Here is a 20,680-nt window from a genome sequence, read left to right as displayed (position 1 = left end):
TTATCGTTCCCATTAGTCATATATCATTTCATTGTATAGATATCTTATATTACATTTTTAGTTTACTTTAAATCATCATACACATTGTTTATTAGTTTATGTACAACTGGGTGTGTATGGTGTGACTGTCGGGCTGAACTTAGGACTAAAAGTAATATAAGTTATAAAGTAATTATAACACATACACACATTGCAATCAATATTACTTTTAATATTAAGCAAATTAATAATATTTAGTAAATTAAACCTTAAAACCTGACTGCATGCTCAAATAATTAGGAAGTTTAGAAATATTATTATTATAAAATAAATACAATTTAGATGGTTCAAAATAAGTTAAGGACTGATCTGTATCCTTGTTATCCTTGTGTGTTGATCCCTTTCTTATCCCAATGGAGGCACCAATGTAGATCGTGCTATATCTGTATAAGATAAGATAAGATAAATTTTATTGATCCAATCTAATGGAAATTCAGTTTGACTACAATTGAGAAGCTCAGCTCAGCTCAGTATGGGATAGAATGCGACATTTTTATTGATAAGATATACGCATATATATATATATATATATGTATTGATATATTTATAAATAAAGTGTTCCTAAATCATTATCAAGAACTTTCTGGTTTAGCTTGGGTATTTTATTTTTTACTGCTTATAAATTGAAATAGGCTAATGTATTTGGGTTCGACATATTTATATAGTGTACTAAGATCATGTAATAAACTTTCTGGTGTCTTGGGTATTTTATTTTTTATTGCTTATAAATGGAAATGTGAAAAGTGTAAAATAAACAAACAAAATAATAATAGGGCTTGTAAAAAACGATAATAGTTCCTTTATACAAATTATAGAGCGATTAATTTGTTCTATGTCTGATTTTGACATAAGATGGAACAATTTTTACCCAGCTAAACCCTTTCCTACCCTTTAGTCCAGGGGGTAATATATGGGTAGTAATGAAATAATTATGACAGCATTAAATCACATTGCCTTTTGTGACCTATCCTAATACAAGGTCACACCTTTGATATTCCATGGTGTTAACGGAATCGAATGACGAACTTTAATTTCGTTGACGACCTTGCACTACTCAGGTCTACAAGTAAATGCAGACAAGAAATGACGGGGAACCTATATAGAGAGACGCACAAAAATGGTCTTCGCATAAACTTGAACAAAACTAACAGTGCGCGAGTGGAATATAATTCTAATTCCCGTCAGACTTGACGAGTCAGAGCTTGAAGAGATGAATAACTTGGCATAGCGAACAGGAAAGAAAAAGGAGTATTTTCCAAAGGCTGTGTGACCTATTTGGAAAAGCCAAGTTCTAAGGGAGGCATTTGAAAAGTACATATAAGGCGGAAATAGATCTCAAACATTTTTTTACTTTTATCAAAACCAGCAACCTTTTTTTTTCTGAGAATTTGCAAGGTCATATTTAAATACAAGAATATTTATAGATACAGAGTCCAAAATATATTGCTTAAACGACAGTGATATTAATGAATATTTAATTTACCTTCGAAATGCTACTATAGTTTTATTATATATACTAGCTCAAGTGAAAAGAAACTCACGGACACAATCAGGCGTGATGACTTTATCAAAGACGCCAGTGGCCACATCACAAGGAAACTGAAAGTACTTGGCATCGGTCCTCTCAAATTGAAACCCATTTTTACATGTTATGGTACAGAAACTAAAAGCATACAAGATAATCAAAGTTGGGGTTAAAGTTTAGACAGATCAGATGATTTAATGCTGGAGTTTATTTGTATATTTTATTTGAATAAATATATGCTCGATATGTTCTTATAAAGCATTTATTATATTAAAAGTATTTAAGATTTAGATTTATTAGAACAATTCCGACTATTAGCTTACACTACTTTGATGGGTTCAGAAAGTTAGAATGTTCCTCATGCCACTCACTTCTCGAGATTGCTCACCAGAACTCGAAATGGCTATCCATTTTGTACATTCAATGCGAAGCGATAATGGTCATTTCAAAAAGGCCGACAAGTTCGCGAAACAGTTGATTTTTGGATTTGGCAGTAACCGCCGTAACAATATATGAAATGAAAACCATTTCAACAATCTTGATAAAACTTGGCATACATGTTCCTTAGGTACTTAAGGAAACCATGACGTAGTCCTAAAACAAACTTAAAACCCTAAAAAAAGGTTGCCAACTCTATTACAAATTTTTTTATTAAAAAAATAGATTTAGGTTGATTAGCTATTATAACAGCTGTTTTCATACTATTTCCTTTCACTTATACTTATAACAATATTATTTTGTTTAATTGTTAATACACTATATAAGTAACTTTAGCGAACCAGCAGCCAATTCTGGAGCGGCAGAGTTTGCCACAGTTCGTGCGTGTATATTCATCTGTCCTAGGGCTAGCTGACAGAGCAGCTTTCTTTTTCTTTCTCTTGGGTGACGCAGCTTCGTTTCTTTTGCTCTCGGCGAAGTTCGTACCATCAAGTACAGTCTGTCTCCATGCTGTCCGGTCTTGGGCTATCTCCTCCCATATACTTTGGGGTCGATACCCGTGGCTCTCATGTCTCGCTTGCAGACACCTCTGTAGGTTATTCTTGGTCGGCCATTGGGTCTGACTCCCTCTCCAAGCCAGCGTATATGATGGCATGCGAGTGACATGACCAAGCCAGCGTAGTCTTCTCTGTTGAAGGAGAGCATAGATGCTGTGCATATTGTCCCGTTTCAAAACTTCCTCGGTGGTGACACGACACCTCAGGAGATGCACTCTATGCGTCGCAGGCAGCGTAGGTCGAAGCTATTTAATCTGTGTATTTGACGCATGTAAGTTGCCATAAAGAAGAGTGCTCAGAACGCAGACATTGTAGACCAGAATTTTGTTAACGTAGTCAATTTGGCATTTTCCCACACGCACTTGGAGAGTTTTCTTATCAGTACAGAAGTCTTTCCTATACTCTTGTCAGCTCAGTTTCAAAATCTAGGTTGCTGGCTATTGTTGTTTCTAAATATGTGAATTCCTGAACCACCGTATATTTGTGATTTCCAATATGTATCACGTATTTCTGCGACATCTTGTATCAGGATTTCGGTCTTGAAGAGGCTTACAGTAAGCCAGAGCATTTATAAGCCTCTGCAATCCTTCTTGTGAATGAGATATCAGTGCGGCATAATCGGCTAACAGCAGTTCCCTAATGAAGATATGCCGTCTCTTTGTTTTAGCTTTAAGGCATGCCATGTTAAATAGCTTTCCATTGGATTTATTGTGAAAATATACTCCAACTTCCAGGGAATTAAAAGTGCTGGTGAGTACTACTGAAAAGAAGATGTCGAATAGTGTTGGAGCCAGAACACATCCTTATTTTTCTCCGCTCTTGATGGAGAATGACTTAGGGGCGGAACTGTCAAACTTCACGGTGCCCTACATATTTTTATGAAAAGCTGAAACTAGTTTGCGTAGCTTGTTTGGACAGTAACAAGCCGGTTCTGCTGACAAGGTCAAACGCCTTGGTCAAGTCAATCAAAGCTATAAAGAGGGACTGCCTTTGTTCTCTGCATTTCTCCTGTAGCTGCCGCAGGGCGAAATTCATATCTGCTGTGGATCTACCGGCCCTAAAGCCACACTGCGATTCTAGGTAAACTCACTCTATAAAGAATTACAGACGCTTCAGTATTACTCTGACATAAGTTTTCCCAACTATGCTAAGAATTGAGATGCCTCAATAACTGTTACAATGGGAGCGGTCGCCCTTTTTTTTTGTAAATTGTTACTATGTTGGCAACCTTCAATTCCTGAGGGACTATTCCTTGCTCCCTGCACAAACTTAGCAGTTCATGGATTGGCTTGATTAGGGCATGCGTTCGAGCCTGAATGGCTTCTGCTGGAATACCATCTCCTACGCTAATTGATTAGCCATAGGTATGTATTAATAAAATCAAAGCAAAATAAAATTGTATAGATTTTTTCAGAAATTTACCACAAAAACAACAATAACAAGACCACATAGCTATCAATCGGCTACCTCAATAATATAATATGAAAATTGGGCTTTATCGAGTTAGGGTTAATATTAAAGCTTCTCCTTAGTGATTTTTTTTAAAGTTAGAAGAATTGCTACCTTGCTAAAACCTAGATTCTAGATAGGAATATGAAAAAAAAACAATTATAAACTTGTTGGTGATTTTCTATAATATCTGACAAGTATCAAATATAATCTCTTGAAACCAAAAGACCTGATTTCCATTTGCTTTAAATCCACTATCGTAGACCTCGTTAACATCTCATAGACTTCCATTTATTTTTCACTCACGAAACCCCTTTGAAAGTCCCAGTAGACCTCTGGGGGTCTATATGACTGGTTTAAAAAATGCTTACATTTTTTTTAAATTAATTTTTGCTCGGAAAAACATATTTAAACCTTATTCACCAAGATATTTACCAAGATATTCACCAAGATATTCACCAAGATATTTACCAAGATATTCACCAAGATATTTACCAAGATATTTACCAAGAAAGATATACACCAAGATATATATTTACAAAGATATCTACAAAGATATATACGTAATAGTTAAAATGATATACAGGTAAAATAAAAAAGTAATATGTACACTACACGTAATTTTGCTATAGGCAATAGAGATTTTACAATAGTTGTTCTTTTTTTTTTTTTTTTGCTTCTAAGGAGAAGAATGAGCTAAGTTGGTATCTCGTCTATGAGTTTAAAGTTTGGATAAGAAACTTTCAGCTTTTATTAATTGCACTGGGAAAGAGAGTTTCATTTGGCAAAAGCCTCAGGTGGTTTAGTCTCAACTCTTTATTGAATACATACTAGCAGTAACTATAAAAAAAAAATCATACTAACATTTCATCAGAATATTTACAGACAACTTCTCCGTTCGCCGGCGCTGTGGGTGTCGGGCAGTCTAGAATTTAGAAAAAGAATATGTTTTATTTTCTTTTTATATCTTCTTATCTTATACATTTTATAAATTACAGACGTTCGTTTGAAAGCGAAGATAATTACGTTCTACGCATTTGATGTCTAAATATATTCATGTGTGTTGTGAGCAATCTTCTTTATGGTAGTGAGATCTGGGCAATATACATGCGCCAGGGGTTGACTGGCTATATAGCCAAATGCTCGGTGGGGCGGAACCCAAATCGGTCGGTCGGACCACAGTGATCATCTTTTTTTTTAAAGTTATATCTGTATTTCACATGGGCAGCACATAATAAAGTGTTAAAGGTTTTATAGTATTTGTGACAAGTCAAAAACTCGCTGTCAGAGTCACTCTAAATTATCACAGCATTAATTATTATTTTTCATTATTTATTTATTTTATTTTAATTATTTTCCCATCTTACCCCCAAATTCTCCACCCGCGCCACCTTTCCTCTCTCCAGACTAGACTTAGTTGACCACATTGGAGATAGCTAAGGCGCGTCCTTTCATTTATCTGCCCCTGATCGGGGAAAGGTAAACACACAATCTCTTTTGTCTTACCCGCCGGATGTCTGAAGTACGGTCGCGGTTGACACCACCTTGGTTGGAATGCAAACCAATCTTTCTCCCCCCCCCCTTTTTCTCACGTCTCTCTTTGATCTAGGAGACCGCGAGGACAAACCCGCCCATTGATCTTCCCAATGTGCGACTCCCATCTCAAGTCTAATTCACCCACGTGTAAGATAATTCTTAGCCTAGGACATTTCCTGTGTCCGCCCACATTTTCCAGGCCTTTGTATATAAGGTAAATTAAATCGAGTCAGACTCTCTCTTTCTCATTCGAGCTGAGCTATCGAGTCTGGACTATATCATTTATTCTCCCTACTAGAGGAATACCTGGTGGTAAGCCGAACTTAATCACAAGTTCCATCTTAATTACTTTTGTGCTATTTCCACTGGATATTATCATGTGTAGTTTATTATTTCATTTATATTTAATTAGTGCATTGTGTATTTCTCACTATCGTAAGTAGAAAACATGAACATGGCTAATGTATATTTTATGTATTGCATTAATCTATTAATGCTACGTTGCTCAATTGATCGTTGATGCAACCATGTATATATTTGTACATCTTATTTTAGTTCCTTTATCTCGGTTGACCGCCTTGATAATTTTACTAGCGCACTGATACTGCGTCTAGAAAAGAGATATGAATTATCTCCCCTGTAATGAATTATCTCCCCTGTAGTCATTTCACTCTAACAAGAGTTGCGCCGCTTGAACGGACACCTTCTCCATTCAAGCGCGCTCCATTGTTCTCGACCCACGGTCATATGTAAACAAACCGTCTTGGTCACTGACCACCGCCCATTTCACCCCCCTCCCCCCTTTTTCTTTCTCTATCCACCTGTGTTGTTTATTTGAGATTATTATTTCCCCTTCTATGTACATTTTATATTATTACTTTCCCTTTTATGTACATTTTTATATTGCTACTATCAGCCATCTATTATTCCAAATCCCATTTGTCATCATCTCCCCTTTTGTGCTCAAAAGCAATTTTACCAATCTGACGAATGCGCCTCAGTCGAGGGCATCGATAAGATGCATAAGAGACATGTCCTAACTTGTCTTTATTTATCCGCAGCCTCCCTCAGGTGTCTGCCTATTAATCGGATTGCTTACCTGCCTATTTATTGGATCAACGATCTATTTACCTGCCTATTTATTTGCTATCGAGAATTACCTCCTATTTATGTGCTTAGTGCTATTCAGCACTGCCTTTGCCTACTGAGATCTACTCAACTCTATTACTTGGCGCTATCGGCATTGCCCGCCTATTCGACGGCCCACCTGCCGAGCTATTAGGTGCGACGTCCCTATAGATTCAGATCTGTGCGAGACGTCATAGCTACGCCAACCCTCTGCAACTCACTGGACATATCCTGTTCACTACGCTGCCCAGGCAGATCCGCTCTGCCCGCAGTACACTTGTGCCCACGGTAGCCGGCCACCAGCCCTACTGTGCCCACTACAGATATTAGATTTTGGGATTGAAACTCCACAAGAACTATATCACCAGCATCCCTCTATCCGCTAGAGCGCCACCTCCAGCTGCAGAACCTCAAGCCAGGACACAGCCAGCTGCAACATCAACAGGACAACCAGCTAAGTCAGAGGACAAAGTGACATACTCTCTTATTAAATGCAAGAGTGATGATTAAAGCTAGTATTATTTAGAGATAGAAGCAAGCCCTCCCCCTTTTTATTCTTATATGTATATTTATGTAAATAAATATTCTTCATTTTTAACTTTTGTATCTATCTTTCATTGCTTTGTCTCGTTGCGTGTCTGCTCCCGATTCATATGCTGATAGGTTGGTGTGTGATAGCTTTAAAAATAATCATCCCCTAGACATAAAAACGCGCCAAACACACATCACATTTCCCCACCTGTCACAGTATTCTCTTATAAAATAGGCTCTCTGGGTGACGTATTAAAAAATATTTTACAGGCTCTACTATGGAAGACTCTATTAAGACAAGTGACATGAGACAGGCGTGGGGGTATCATGAACAAAATGGCAAGAGCACAAGTCAAAAGTAAAAGTAATCTTGGATATACAGGATATACGGTTATTTCATACAACACAACTTCCATAACCACTCCGTAGGTTCCCATATATATTAAATTATATTTTTCCTTTCAGTATTCCTTATATTAGGAGGTAGTGGTAAGGCGATGTCAATGATGGTTGCGGTTTTTCTTTTTTTTTTTCTTTTTTTTTTCAATAAACAGTGACCAAGATGATTAAAATTCACCTATTTGTCTGTTAGAATATTTCTATCCCAGTATATTATACTAATTATTGTTGTTTTTTTTTCATATAAAGGTAGACAATCCGGACAAAAACAATTGTTTATTAGCGTACTGATTAGCTACCTTTTCAGCTTCAACGAAACATATTCTATTAACAAATATTCATAAACATTTCTACACATTATACATGTCAAAATGCATTTAGTAGGCCTATAATTTTTTAATGCGTTTTATTATCAGTGCCAAAAAAAATCCAATCTTTTAAATCACCTATGCAAGCAATTTTTTTTTTCATAAAAATACACCACTTTTACAACTATTCAACTTTTAAATATAGTAGTAACAATCACTAAAAGCTGTAGAGGACACTGTTAATTAATAAAAACACTTTCAATGCATTAATGCTAATGGCGTTACACTTTTTGCTGACAATTAGATATTCATTATAAAACATAATTTAGGCCAGGTGCGCATTTAGGTACACATTCACTTTCACCTATCCTTTGGTTTGCTGGGGCACCACACAAGATCTGTCAACCTTCTTTCTCCATTTTTCTTTGTCATTTGTCTTAGAATTTAATGCAGATGTTATTTCTGAAAATATTGATACCTGCCTTTATGCCAGTTTGAGTGGACCACTTCGAGGGCTGATTTTGAGTTTGTGTTTCCACACAAACTATCTTTGTAACCTTGTTGTTATTTATTATTTTTAAATGCTTATACGCTTTTTTTCTTTTCAGTTCTCTTTTATTTGATGGGAAGGAATGCACGAGTACAAGAGTTAACTCACGTGAAGTTGTAGTGGTTGGCCTTGTGGTTGTAGTTGTTGTGGTTGTCGTAGTGGTTGGAGCTGGTGTGGTAGTAGCAGCTGTGGAGGTCAAAGGGCACAATCAAATTTGAAACCATCCATTACACAGACTATAACTATCGAAAGACACTCTGCATACCAATGGTGCCCATAGTACTCATGATAGTTATGGCAGCCGAAGTAAACATAGTCGTGGTAAGTTACACTGGTCTTGGTTATCAATGCAGCAGGAATGGTAGCCATGGTAATTATGGCAATGAATGGAGTATAAATGTTAACTATGGTACTCAGGGTAATCAATGGAGTAGAAATGTTAACTATGGTACTCATGGTAATCAATGCAGTAGAAATGGTAACTATGGTACTCAGGGTAATCGACAATGCAAAATTGATTGCTATGGTAATCGGGATGTATTTTTTGTTTAATAGGAGCTTATATTAAAACATGAGAGATAACTGTGACTATAGAACGAATATTCTAAACAAAGTTGTCTACCGTCAAGAATGTATAATATAAAGAGAGCTATCCACCTTTGGGAATGTGTAGTTCAAACATGGCTGCCAACCTTTAAAAATAATTAAATCTATACAAAGTTGCCTATTTTATAGAGTGTTATCTATACAAAGTTGCCTATTTTAGAGAGTGTTATCTATACAAAGTTGCCTATTTTAGAGAGTGTTATCTATCCAAAGTTGCCTATTTTAGAGAGTGTTATCTATACAAAGTTGCCTATTTTAGTGAGTCTTATCTATACAAAGTTGCCAATGTTAAGAGAGTATCATCTATACAGATTTGCCTATCTTTAAAAGGGTATTATCTATACAAATTTGCCTATTTTTCAGAGAGTATTATCCATAGAGTGTTGCCTAACTTTAAGTACTTAAGATTAAAAACTGAGTTGCCTACCTTCGCAGGCAGACGTCACCAGCGCGTTCTTGATCTCATTCAACACACTGTAGTCACTGACATTAAAGATGTCCTTCTCGTTCGAGGCGATGGCGAGCAGTTCTGCACGTGAGATGCTGTTTCCGACTCCCACGGCAATGACCTTAACACCACTGTTCTTTAGTCGTTCTGCTGCTTGTGCGGTCTGAGCATCTGTGTTATTTTTAATAGTGATTTTGTCAAAATTAAATAAATATTACGTTATTTCAGGTTAATATGGTATCGGCAGTGTATCTGCATACGTACAGTATTAGAAACAAAAAAATAATAAAAAATCCACTAATGTCCATTGAAAAAAAAATCCGCTATTGTCCAGAGTAAAAAAACAACAATTAATGAAGAAAAAATCTAATGTCCAGTGAGAAGAAGTTTGACCATAGTAAGTGGGATTTTCTTACGCTCTTAAATGTGTGTCATGCGCCCTTCGTGAGATCTCTCCAACAGTCTCTTCCAGATCCCATCTGCTACCAGCTACTTTACTCTACACCAGTCATAGAAGAGTTCTTCTTTATATTGCTTCCGGGGTTAACACGATGCTTCCTGTCTGGTTAACATGATGAAGCTGTGAACAGATGCACTATATTTGGTATGTTGTGCTTAAGGCAGAGCCCTCACCTTCACCTATCTCTTAGTCGGTTGGACCGTTGGGGCACCACACAAGATTACTTGAGTGTATTTCTCCAGTCCTCTCTGTCTTTTGTCTGGGATAGAACCCGTATTCCAGTCCATCCTTTATGTTGTCTTTTCATCGATTTCTATGTCTGCCTCTTCTTCTTTTTCCTGGTACTGTTCCCTGAAGGAAGGTCTTTGAGAACCCTGAAGACCTTGTAATATGGTCATAGAATTTTAGTTTGCGTTTTGTTTTACCATAGTTAGCAGGTCATCGTGGGGTCCAATCCCTGCAGTAACCCTGACTCTAATCTCTTCATTTGTGATGCGGTCTTTGTAAGTGATACCTAGGATCCTTCTGTAGCATCTCAATTCCATTGCTAGGATCCTCCTCTCTAGCTCTGCAGTCAGCGTCCAAGACGCGCAAGCAAATAAGAATGTGATCATCAAGAAGGATCTCATAAGTCTGATTTTTGTGTTAAGGACTGTACCCTTGTCTTTCCATAGGACGACTCAAAGAAAAAAGCACATATCTGTCTGCAGTGCCACTTATCTTCGTATGATCTCTGAAAGACCCAGTCACCATTTGTTGTAATTTTCACTTCGCGAACATTTGCCTGAAGAGTATAACTACAAGATCTTTTTTCAATGTTCACTGTTTTTCTGTGCTCACAAAACCCTTCACAAACACGACATACTTTTAGATTTACAAATATTATTTAGTGTATTTATTTTGAAACTGAAAAAGGGACCTTACCAAGGACCTCCACTTACGAAATTCCGGCACTGATAAGTTACACACATATAAACAGATTTTTGTCTGTACGTAAAACACAGATTCTTTTAAAAATATGATAAAAAGAACCTTTTTAATATGCCAAGTGTAAGATCAAAGACCTTATCATACTTACGGTTCTGTGAATTTCCGTCAGTGATGACAATGGCTATCTTTCCAACATTGGTTCTGGCCCCGTGCGAGACATTGAAGGCCGTGTTGTGGGCGTAATCTAGGGCCAGGGCGGTGTGGGTTGATCCAGTCAGGAAGGGCATGTGGATTAAAGCCTGAGCAGACGTACAGATATCCTAAGTGATACACTCTTGAATTTTTAATCATAATGTATGATTATCGTGAGGCTTTATAATTATGAGGCATACTTTCATGAAAGCATCATGATGGTAAAGAGCCATGGTCTTGAGGCGTCTTGGTTGTAAGGCATAAAATCTCGAGTCATTATGTTAATGAGAGGTCATGATATTTAGGCATAGTGATCGTGAGGTACAATCATAATGAGACATCATTATTCAATAATGAAATAGTTATTAATAAAAGAAGAAGAGAACCTTCCTTCAGGGAGCAGTACCAGGAAGAAGAAGAAAAGGAAGACATCGGAAGCGATGGGAAGACAACATCAAAGAATGAACAAGGATGTCATTGAATAAAATTCCTATCAAAGGCAAATAACGGACAGGAATGGAGAAAGACGGTTGACAGATCTTGCGTGGTGCCCCAACGGTCCAACAGACTAAGAGATAGGTAAAGATGAATGTGGTGGTTACTAAGAGAATCTATAGTTGGTATTGACTTTAAAGATGATTCAATATTAACAATTGCTGACAGCGTATGAAGTGCAAGAGACGAGTAAAAAGAGAGGTTTGAAGCTACAGCCAGGAGACAAAGGAGAACTAAGCCATAAAATGTAGCAAAATACGAGCAAAACTAGGGAGAAGGAGGTTCAAAAAGCAAGGTGAAACCTAGAGCCAAGTTGTTTATTTGCGTGTAAATTCAGTTATGATAATACATTGCGGAGGATGTTCTCTCCTATAAGACAACTTGACTTCAATAAAGCGCAGAAAGGAATCTTAAAAATAGAAATTCCGAATACTTAAATTAATAGGTCCAATATGAATAATCACACAAATTTTTGTAGAGAACCCCCCCCCCCCCCCATTTGAATATAAAATATTGTTCATATATTAATAATATATAGTAATCATTTATATTTTAACCTTTTTTTTTTTGCCCTCCATCCCTGGTATGTTTGTCAATTCTGCGGGGCAGGGGGTGATTGCTTCTTCCTAACCCTTACAGTATGGGGCCGTTTTATTTTTAGCAAAAATCAGAATTTGTGAACAAATTTGTCAAATATTTATATATGTTCTAATTGGTATTTTAACCACTGTTTCACCATATGTTCTGTACCTTCTCTCTATCACTGGGGGACTTGGTAGCTGATTGATAAAGCGCTCGGCTTCCGAACCAACGCGATTAGCGTTGAAATTTCGTTGAAGACTGGGATTTCTAATCTCGGAATTTTTAGGGCTCCTCTGAGTTCACCCTAGTCTAATGGGTACCTGAGATAAATTGGCGAAAGTAAAGGCGGTTGATCGTTTTGCTTTCCTTAAGACACCCTTGTTAAATGTTGGCCGTAGAAACAGATGAACGTTTTATTCTGTGTGAACTATAGCATATAACGTAGCATAATGAAGCTAGGTTTATTTTTAGTTCTCTGCAACTATCCCCATAGCATTTTCGTAATCAAATACTCACCTGTGCGATTTCATCGTTGGTGTGGAAGTGGTTCAGGTCAAACAGGTTGCGGACGTTGTCACTGAAAAGGACGGCGCCAAATTGAATAGCGTTTTGTCCGATGTGGAAGTTCCTGGTCAGGTTGGCGGTGAAGTTGGCCAGAGTGGCGTACTTTGCTCTCCCGATGCTTGTGGAGGAGTCGAGGATGAGAAGTATGTCCGCCTTGCCCTCGCAATGAGCGGTACCTGCAGCCACGACAAAAATTTAAATCATTATTTCGTGTACATTGAGTTGCTATTTCTTTGACCGATCATCTTAGAGTTGAATTAGAGTTTTAGACCTAGGAATAGAGAGATGTGTAACATTTCGGGTAATGTCTAATGAAAGAATGTCGTCAAGAATTCTATATTCGCAGATATAAGGAACGCATTTATGTAAAAATGCTTTTGAAACACAAATTTGAAGGCTAATTTTATTAAATAATGAACTCAATAGACTATATTTTGTATTTTCATGTGTCAAAGTAAAAAACTATCTGCGTAAAAGTGTAGCTCTACAAATTAGATCTAGATCTAGATCCTTTCGATCTTTTCTCATGTAAACATGGCCTAGATCGATGAAGTTATCATGCTTTCATAGAGTTGGTCAACTTTTTTTTTAGGGTCTTAAGTTTGTTTTAGGGCTACAATACATACACTACGGTCTAAGTTAGTACCCAAGGAACATTTCTGCCAAGTTTTATCAAGATTGGTTAAACGGTTTTGATTTCTATTCAGGACATACATACAAACATACACACATACATACATACATACATACGCCTTACTTTTTACTTTATATTATATATATATATTATATATATATATATATATATATATATATATATATATATATATATATATATATATATATATATATATAGAGAGAGAGAGAGAGAGAGAGAGAGAGATTGATAGATAGATAGATAGATAGATAGATAGATAGATAGATAGATAGATAGATATAGATAGATAGATAGATAGATAGATAGATAGATAGATAGATAGATAGATAGATAGATAGATAGATAGATAGATAGATAGATAGATATTGTTACGATCTTATCTATCAGACCTTCTGCAAACACTGCCCAACAACTCAACACATCTAAAACATCAACTTGACAACAAGAGCTTCAATAAACAAAGTGGCGGTTTAATAACAAATACATAAACAACAGCCAATAAACACAATTGGCTACACTAACTTGAAATGCTTTCTTGTGCTTAAGAGAACTGCCTAACTAACACTACAAGTCTCTCTAGCTCGTACAGCTACATTTTCGAAGACTCACAAGGTACCACAGTCCTTATGCCTTGTGTTTCTGGACTCAACTGTCCTTTCTTACACATTGTCTCTCGACCGTGAAGGCTCTTGATCACATGACCACAACACAGGTCATACTTGCGGTTATTAGCAGTACTCTGTGTCCCTTGTCAATCGACAGCCGTTGACCCGTTGACCTGTGTGATTGGCGTAAGTGGTGTGTATCAGTAGGCCGCACACACATTAACGCTTTCAGTCCGCCACTGAAGTTACAAACTTATTTGGTCTGTGGGCCAATTTAATTTTCGGCATTCGTGTCGCGGGCCAAATCACCAAAAAGAAAAAAAATACAATAAGCTATTTTTAATAGTTTTATTTGTGGACCTACGTACATAAATTAATGTAATGAAGGAAGTTTATCCAAAAGCCATTTTCTGAATATCTGGCTGCAACACCACGTCGGAGAACTGAATCTAGATGTTCCTCCGTGAGGCGATTATATAACATGGTTTTTACCCGTTTCGTCATTTAGAAAGTTTGTTCACGCAAATAAGTGCTTGTAAACATTGTGATCATTTTTTAGCGCTTGTTTTCCAAGATTGGAAAAGTTTATGCAGGTAACACGGAGTAGAAGTCAATAGTCTGCATCACTTGAAATTAGTCAAGCAGGAATGTCTGGCTTTGTAAGTCAATCAGTTCCAGTTGCAGATCTGTAGGGGCGCTTGTCACACCGGCAGCAAATGGATTTTCAAAAAGACGGATTTAATTTTTTAAATTATGAAAATCCACAAATCTTTCACTTAAATAATCCATCAAGAGCCTCAGAACTTGGATAATTCTTTCTTTTGGGAAAGACATATTTAGTTGCTTATCATTTTGTAGAGTGGTACAGGTTGAAAAGTGGACAAGTTGAACCCTTTCCGCCTGTTGAATGAAGAGTTGCAATTTTGTTTGGAAAGCACATATATCTGCATACACATGCGAAATCAATGTGTCTTTCCCTTGTAGTTTGGTGTTGAGTTCATTTAGATGTGATGTCGCATAAAATAGCCAAATCCCACAACCATGATTGTCGTTTAGTTGTGGCACTTGTTTTGATTTTTTCCGCCATAAATAATTTCGTGTCTCAAATAAAACAAAACGTTTTTACACCTTAACCAGCCCCCCCCCCCCCCCCCGCACTTCACTGTGAAATACAACGTCTTCATATTGAAACTCTATTTCTGTCAGAAAATCTTTGAAAGTTCTGTGATTCAACGTTCTGTGATTGGATAAAATTTACATTGTTGAGCACAATCATCATCACATGGTCCAGACTCAAAACCTTTCTACTGAGATTTTGTTGGTAAATGATGCAGTGAAGCCGCTGGGGTTCAGTTCCATTTGACTCAACCACTTTTTAAATAACTCTTTCTGTTAGTCCACTGTGACTTTTAGCCATATTTCTAGCGCCATCAGTAGTCATTCCAACTAATTTATTCCAAGGAAGAGCAAGGTCCTGTATGATGGTTGACACTTCTTTGAACAGGTCTTCTCCAGTTGTATTCCCATGTATACTCCTCATAGCTGTTAACTCCTTGTTATATCAAGGGGAAAAGCAGCTATTAGGCTTTTGTGCAAAATGTCCGTCTGTTCGTCTGTCACACTCAGGTCTCGAAAACTAGAAGAGATATGAAAAAAAGTTTTGGTGCAACGGCTACTTTTGGTTTTTTAAAAGCAAACCGTTCAATTTAAAAAATTAATTATGCAAGCGATTTTTTCATAAAAACACACCAATTCTAAAACAATTACGTAAATGTAAGGGGGGCAATGTTACAATATGCTAACAACGAAGAACAATGTTTTTGAATTTTTCAGTATTACTAATGCAAAGATATTTATAAAATGTACAAGAAATGTTTACAACAAACATAAATACCGGTATTAGTTAAAGGTGTTTTTTTATGGTCAACTAGCTTAATATTATGTTCCGGATTTTTTAGGTAAACAACTACCTAACACCAAAGTATGGTATGAAAATCTCCCCACAAGGCTATGGTAGATATATGGTAGATATATGTTAGATATATGGTAGATATATGGTAGATATATGGTAGATATAATTTGTATGCTAGATCATCCCAAAAATTTCATCAACGGTATTTCATGTATCTGAAATTCTCTGTATTTCACTCTTTCTCTCTCTCTATATATATATATATCCGGAACAATCTATAATAGATACTAAAAACTACTTCTTTGTTTGGGATGGAAAATTAAAGGTTAACCAGACTTCAATAACTTTTAGTCTTTTTTTTTTCGATATAAACATGACGGACAGACAAACTGACAGACTGAAAAACTGTCATGGAATCCCCATATTGATGAAGCTATCAAAAAATCAAACAAAGCATTAGGGTTTATTAAAAGAAATTTCTATAAATCAAATAAGAACATAAAACTAAAATGTTATTTAACCTTGGTTAGGCCAATATTAGAATATGTATCCTCCGTTTGGGACTACTCAACTCAAGGAAACATTAATAAACTGGAACAGACACAAAATAGACCAGTGAGATTCTTTACAAACGAATATTCACATTTGACTAGAGTAACACCTTTAGTAAAATCACTAAATTTAGAAAGCCTTCAGGACAGAAGACTCAAAAGTAAAGTAGTTATTATACATAAAACACTGAACCATAATCTTCAAATACAAAAACAAAATTTAATAAAATACTCTGAAAGACACAAATATAAAGGCACATTCCTCCTCCCATATGCTAGGACAAATTTGTACAAATACTCCTTCTTCCCTAGTGCTATTAGTGCATGGAATGGGTTGCCTGATCTAGCCAGGAAAACCAGTGACTTGGCAGAATTCATTTGAAAAAAAATATTTATAAAACATTGAAATGTATCTGTATATCACTTACTAGCGGTGGGAACATTTCTTTTCAGTGGAACGCTCGTGACAGACCTTAAGGAAGAAACACAATATAATAACATACAGATATGTAACTTAAAAAATGAAATTGTAAGTATATTGATGTCATTTATTTTCGTAGTTTTCATACAAAGTCATCGTCCATTTGACTTAGATACTATGATACTTTGATACTAAGATACTTTGATAACAAAGTAGTGTGATGAAAAAAACTTCACAACATCTATAAATGAAAGCTGTACCAATAAGTACCACAACTTTCCACATGTTGAAGCTGTTAGCAACAATAATAAGGGAAAAAATGGCCTTATGATGTTGTACATAGCATTTGGACCTTAAACAAGAATAAATAAAAATCCATGTATGTATATACCCAAAAATAAAACAACAATAACTTCACAAATACTACTACGTTAAATCGTTAATACAGAGCCCACTAGAGCCTGAGCAGTCACGGGAAATACTGCATTCCTCATTCATCTTCGGGATCGAAGACAGGCCTTATTATTGTTAATAATACAACCTTACCTGACATTTGATAAAGAACATGTCATCAATAAACCCAAACAGATTGTTTTCAAAATATATTCTGTTGTCATTTTTTTTTCTTATTTTTCCTGACGAATTAATTCTATCATCACAACAGTGTGTTTGTGAAAGAAGAATCACTACTATTTAACTGAATCTATATCAATTTATATGACCTATTACTTTCGTTTGATTTAAAAAGATAGCCCAGATTAACAAAATAGAACGTACGCATGGGCGTCCGCAGGATTTTTTGCAGGGGGGTGCAAGATGCCTACCATGACTCAAAGTCGAATCCTCAACTTTATTGTTATAATGTTAAAGTAAAGAACTGCCACCTATTCTGGCCCTCGTACCTTATCTTTATTAAGTGCACAGTAGATACTTCTTTTTCATGAAATTAACAAATAAGAAACTAAGCAAGTGAACAAAGTATTCACTGTACAACATTGTTAACTTTATCCGTGAGGCCCGTGCTTCCCTACGTTTGATCAAACAAAAGCTGCAAACGTTGACTGTGGCTGCCGAAACTGTCAATAACTTTACTAATGCATTGCTTTACGTCCCGATAAACATGCTGGGGATAAACGCTTATATAAAAAGTTGGTTTAAATGTGGCTACTCAGAATTCAGAGGCGTGCACGTACATGGTGCACAAAATTCCATTCCTGATACGCCTAGGCTAATCTAAGACTAAGACAGCTTTATTGATCCTTAGGGAAATTTGTTGTGATAACAAGGACTCCTTTTCTCGTATAAAAACAAACCAACAGAAACATTCACTTAAATATAACAGACACAACATAAAGAGTTTATTCAGCAACTGCATACAGGCCTCTTGGTTCTTTTCCTGTTTCTACAGTACCAACTAACCAGTGGAAGCACTACTTGTTTAGTTGCTACTTTAGAAGTTAATTGATTTGATGGTGCGAGAAAATGGCTAAAATTTGGCTACTCAGAATCCAGGGGGTTGCAAGTCTATCTCATTGTTTAATTAACTGTAACAGTTTTTTTTTTGTCTAATTGACACGTTGTGATATTGAGATGTGTGAGACTTGAGCTAAATAAACGACGTATTCGTCACGACTGTAAACAACAAAAAACCGGAAGTGAAAGAGCCCAGAAAGTAAGAATATGTAATATGCATACTCAACGCTAGTTGACAGACTCTACATTTATTTTAGATCTCTGGTAAAACATTGACAGGATTATTTCTTTAACACTAAAGAAGACATTCTTAGTAGTCTTAATCATAGCTGTCCGTTTGTTTTCATGATGTAGTCTGTGTTTGCAATGAAATGTTATTTTATTTTCTACCACAGTTCAGAGTTATTAAAGGTACTACTCTTTCAATGCTTTCTCCATCTACGGAAACAATATCATTTAGTTTCTTTTCTTTGTTCTAAATTCCGAACAAGTGATTTACAAAAGTCTTATCTTATCAATAAGCAAGTAATAATGAATAAATAAATGTGTTTGTCATTAGGTCTACATATTTCTGCTGAGCTTATTGCTGCATGTGATTTGTACATTTTCTTTCTTATCATTTTATTATCTAAATAACACGTAGAGAATTACTTAAAGGTCAATGTTAACATGTAATTGTAACACAGTGTCCTGGACAATTACACATTTACAGTAGGGCCTCAGTAACCAACATTAAGTAGGTTCAAGGGAACGGTCAGATTTGATATACCAGAGACACTATCGTTATAGAAGACCTGACCACTGACCTGCAACGTCCCAAATTTGGGCAGTTTTGACCAACAGTAGGTTTACCACGTCACAGGTCAGTACGACTGCACGTCTGTCAAGTTAACATATCCATGTGCACACTCGATGTAAAAGCGAATGCACAAAAGTGGAACTATTCATGTACAGTTCCGAAACAATTGATGGATCTATCTCGGCAGAATGAAGTGCTGCCACCAACTTGTATAGCAGATTACATCACAGTGGCACAATATTTAATTTATTTAGGGGCAAATTCCAGACACTCATTTGGGGGCCCGGGGGGATCTTTAATTCTCCCCTCCCCCCCCCCCCTTCGACATCGGATTTTCTGTTGGTCTCTAATATGTATCCTGCGGCCTGTGTAAGTGATTTCCAGCTGTCTTGTTTGAGACCACCTTTCAGATTACTAAAAAGACTGTCTTTGGCATACTTTCGTCCCCCATACGGGACAGGTACCCTGCCTTCTAGCGTAACTGTAAGACCCTCTATACCAGCGGTTCTACAATCCTCCAGTCTGCCGCGACCCCCCCCCCCCCCCCCGCATATACACACAGCAATAGAAGAGAAGACAAAAACATCCATTTTTTCAATGGTCTTTGGCGACCCCTTGCAAATCGTCAATCGACCCCCAAGGGGGTCGCGACCCACAGGTTGAGAACCCCTGCTCTATACCGTCCATACCGGAATTTGTAAGAACATCGCAGCTTAAAGTGCGGTCTTGCAATCGTTTGTACATAATGGAAAGCAAATATTATTGGTAAAAGACTTCATGAAGTCTTAGTTGCTTTCTGTATTATATACATGTTTCAGATCCATATAGAAAGATTGTGAGAACCACTGCTTGGTAGACGACGATTTTATAGGCAGGCGGATTTCGCTTGCATGTAGAGAATTTCATAGCTCAATATGTGGTCCGACAAAATAAATTACGCATACCAAGAGTTGCGATGAAAAGGAGGTCTCTACGAAGTCTGAATGGGAAACTTTACTTTTTACCTCATAGTGATAATAGTACATGAATGTGCTATGTTTAAGGCTAAATAAGTCTATCTTCTAGTTCATAGTTTATGGTAATGGCAGGATAGCAATTCATTTTCTTATTTTCCCCTTACCTGGCATCTAATAAAGAGCAAGTAATCCATGACACTGTACAAATTGTCATCAAAATATCCTTAAACGCCATCTGAAATTACTCCCTTTTTTTGCCCCTACATAAATGTGCTCTGTCTTGTTCGTTGAAAGTCAAGTCACAACAGTCATATGACCCAGTTCTAGATCTGCATCACAGTCATGTGACCAAGTTCTATCGTTTAAATATAAAGATAGCCAGTTTAAGGGAAATAAATTGTGCGATCCATAGCCCCTTATAATCTAATTAAACGGACTGCAAGTTTTCTAAAATTAAATATTTTAAAACCAATCTTGACATTAGCATTGAGAAGGAGTCAGTATTGATACCTTAAAAACCCAATCTGTACGAGATAATGAGAAAAATGTCAGAAAAGTCTATTAAGGTATT

General features: G+C 36.6%; 1 protein-coding gene across 1 annotated transcript; it reads right to left on the bottom strand.

The window, feature by feature from the left end:
- Positions 1-298: 298 nt before the first annotated feature.
- On the bottom strand, positions 299-20,448 carry LOC106071461 (collagen alpha-1(XII) chain-like). The gene is made up of 9 exons (XM_056039812.1): positions 20,274-20,448; positions 16,889-16,932; positions 12,690-12,913; positions 11,053-11,203; positions 9,494-9,685; positions 8,569-8,646; positions 4,873-4,933; positions 1,581-1,702; positions 299-422 (listed from the first exon to the last, which is right to left on the bottom strand). The coding sequence occupies exons 1-9, from the start codon at positions 20,342-20,344 to the stop codon at positions 385-387; spliced, it is 981 nt and encodes a 326-aa protein (XP_055895787.1). The 5' UTR covers positions 20,345-20,448; the 3' UTR covers positions 299-384.
- Positions 20,449-20,680: the final 232 nt, after the last annotated feature.

Source organism: Biomphalaria glabrata, chromosome 9, assembly GCF_947242115.1.
Source record: "Biomphalaria glabrata chromosome 9, xgBioGlab47.1, whole genome shotgun sequence".
Lineage (NCBI taxonomy): Eukaryota > Metazoa > Mollusca > Gastropoda > Planorbidae > Biomphalaria > Biomphalaria glabrata.
The sequence above is the reverse complement of the archived record's forward strand: the minus strand, read 5'-3'. Positions and strand labels throughout refer to the sequence as shown.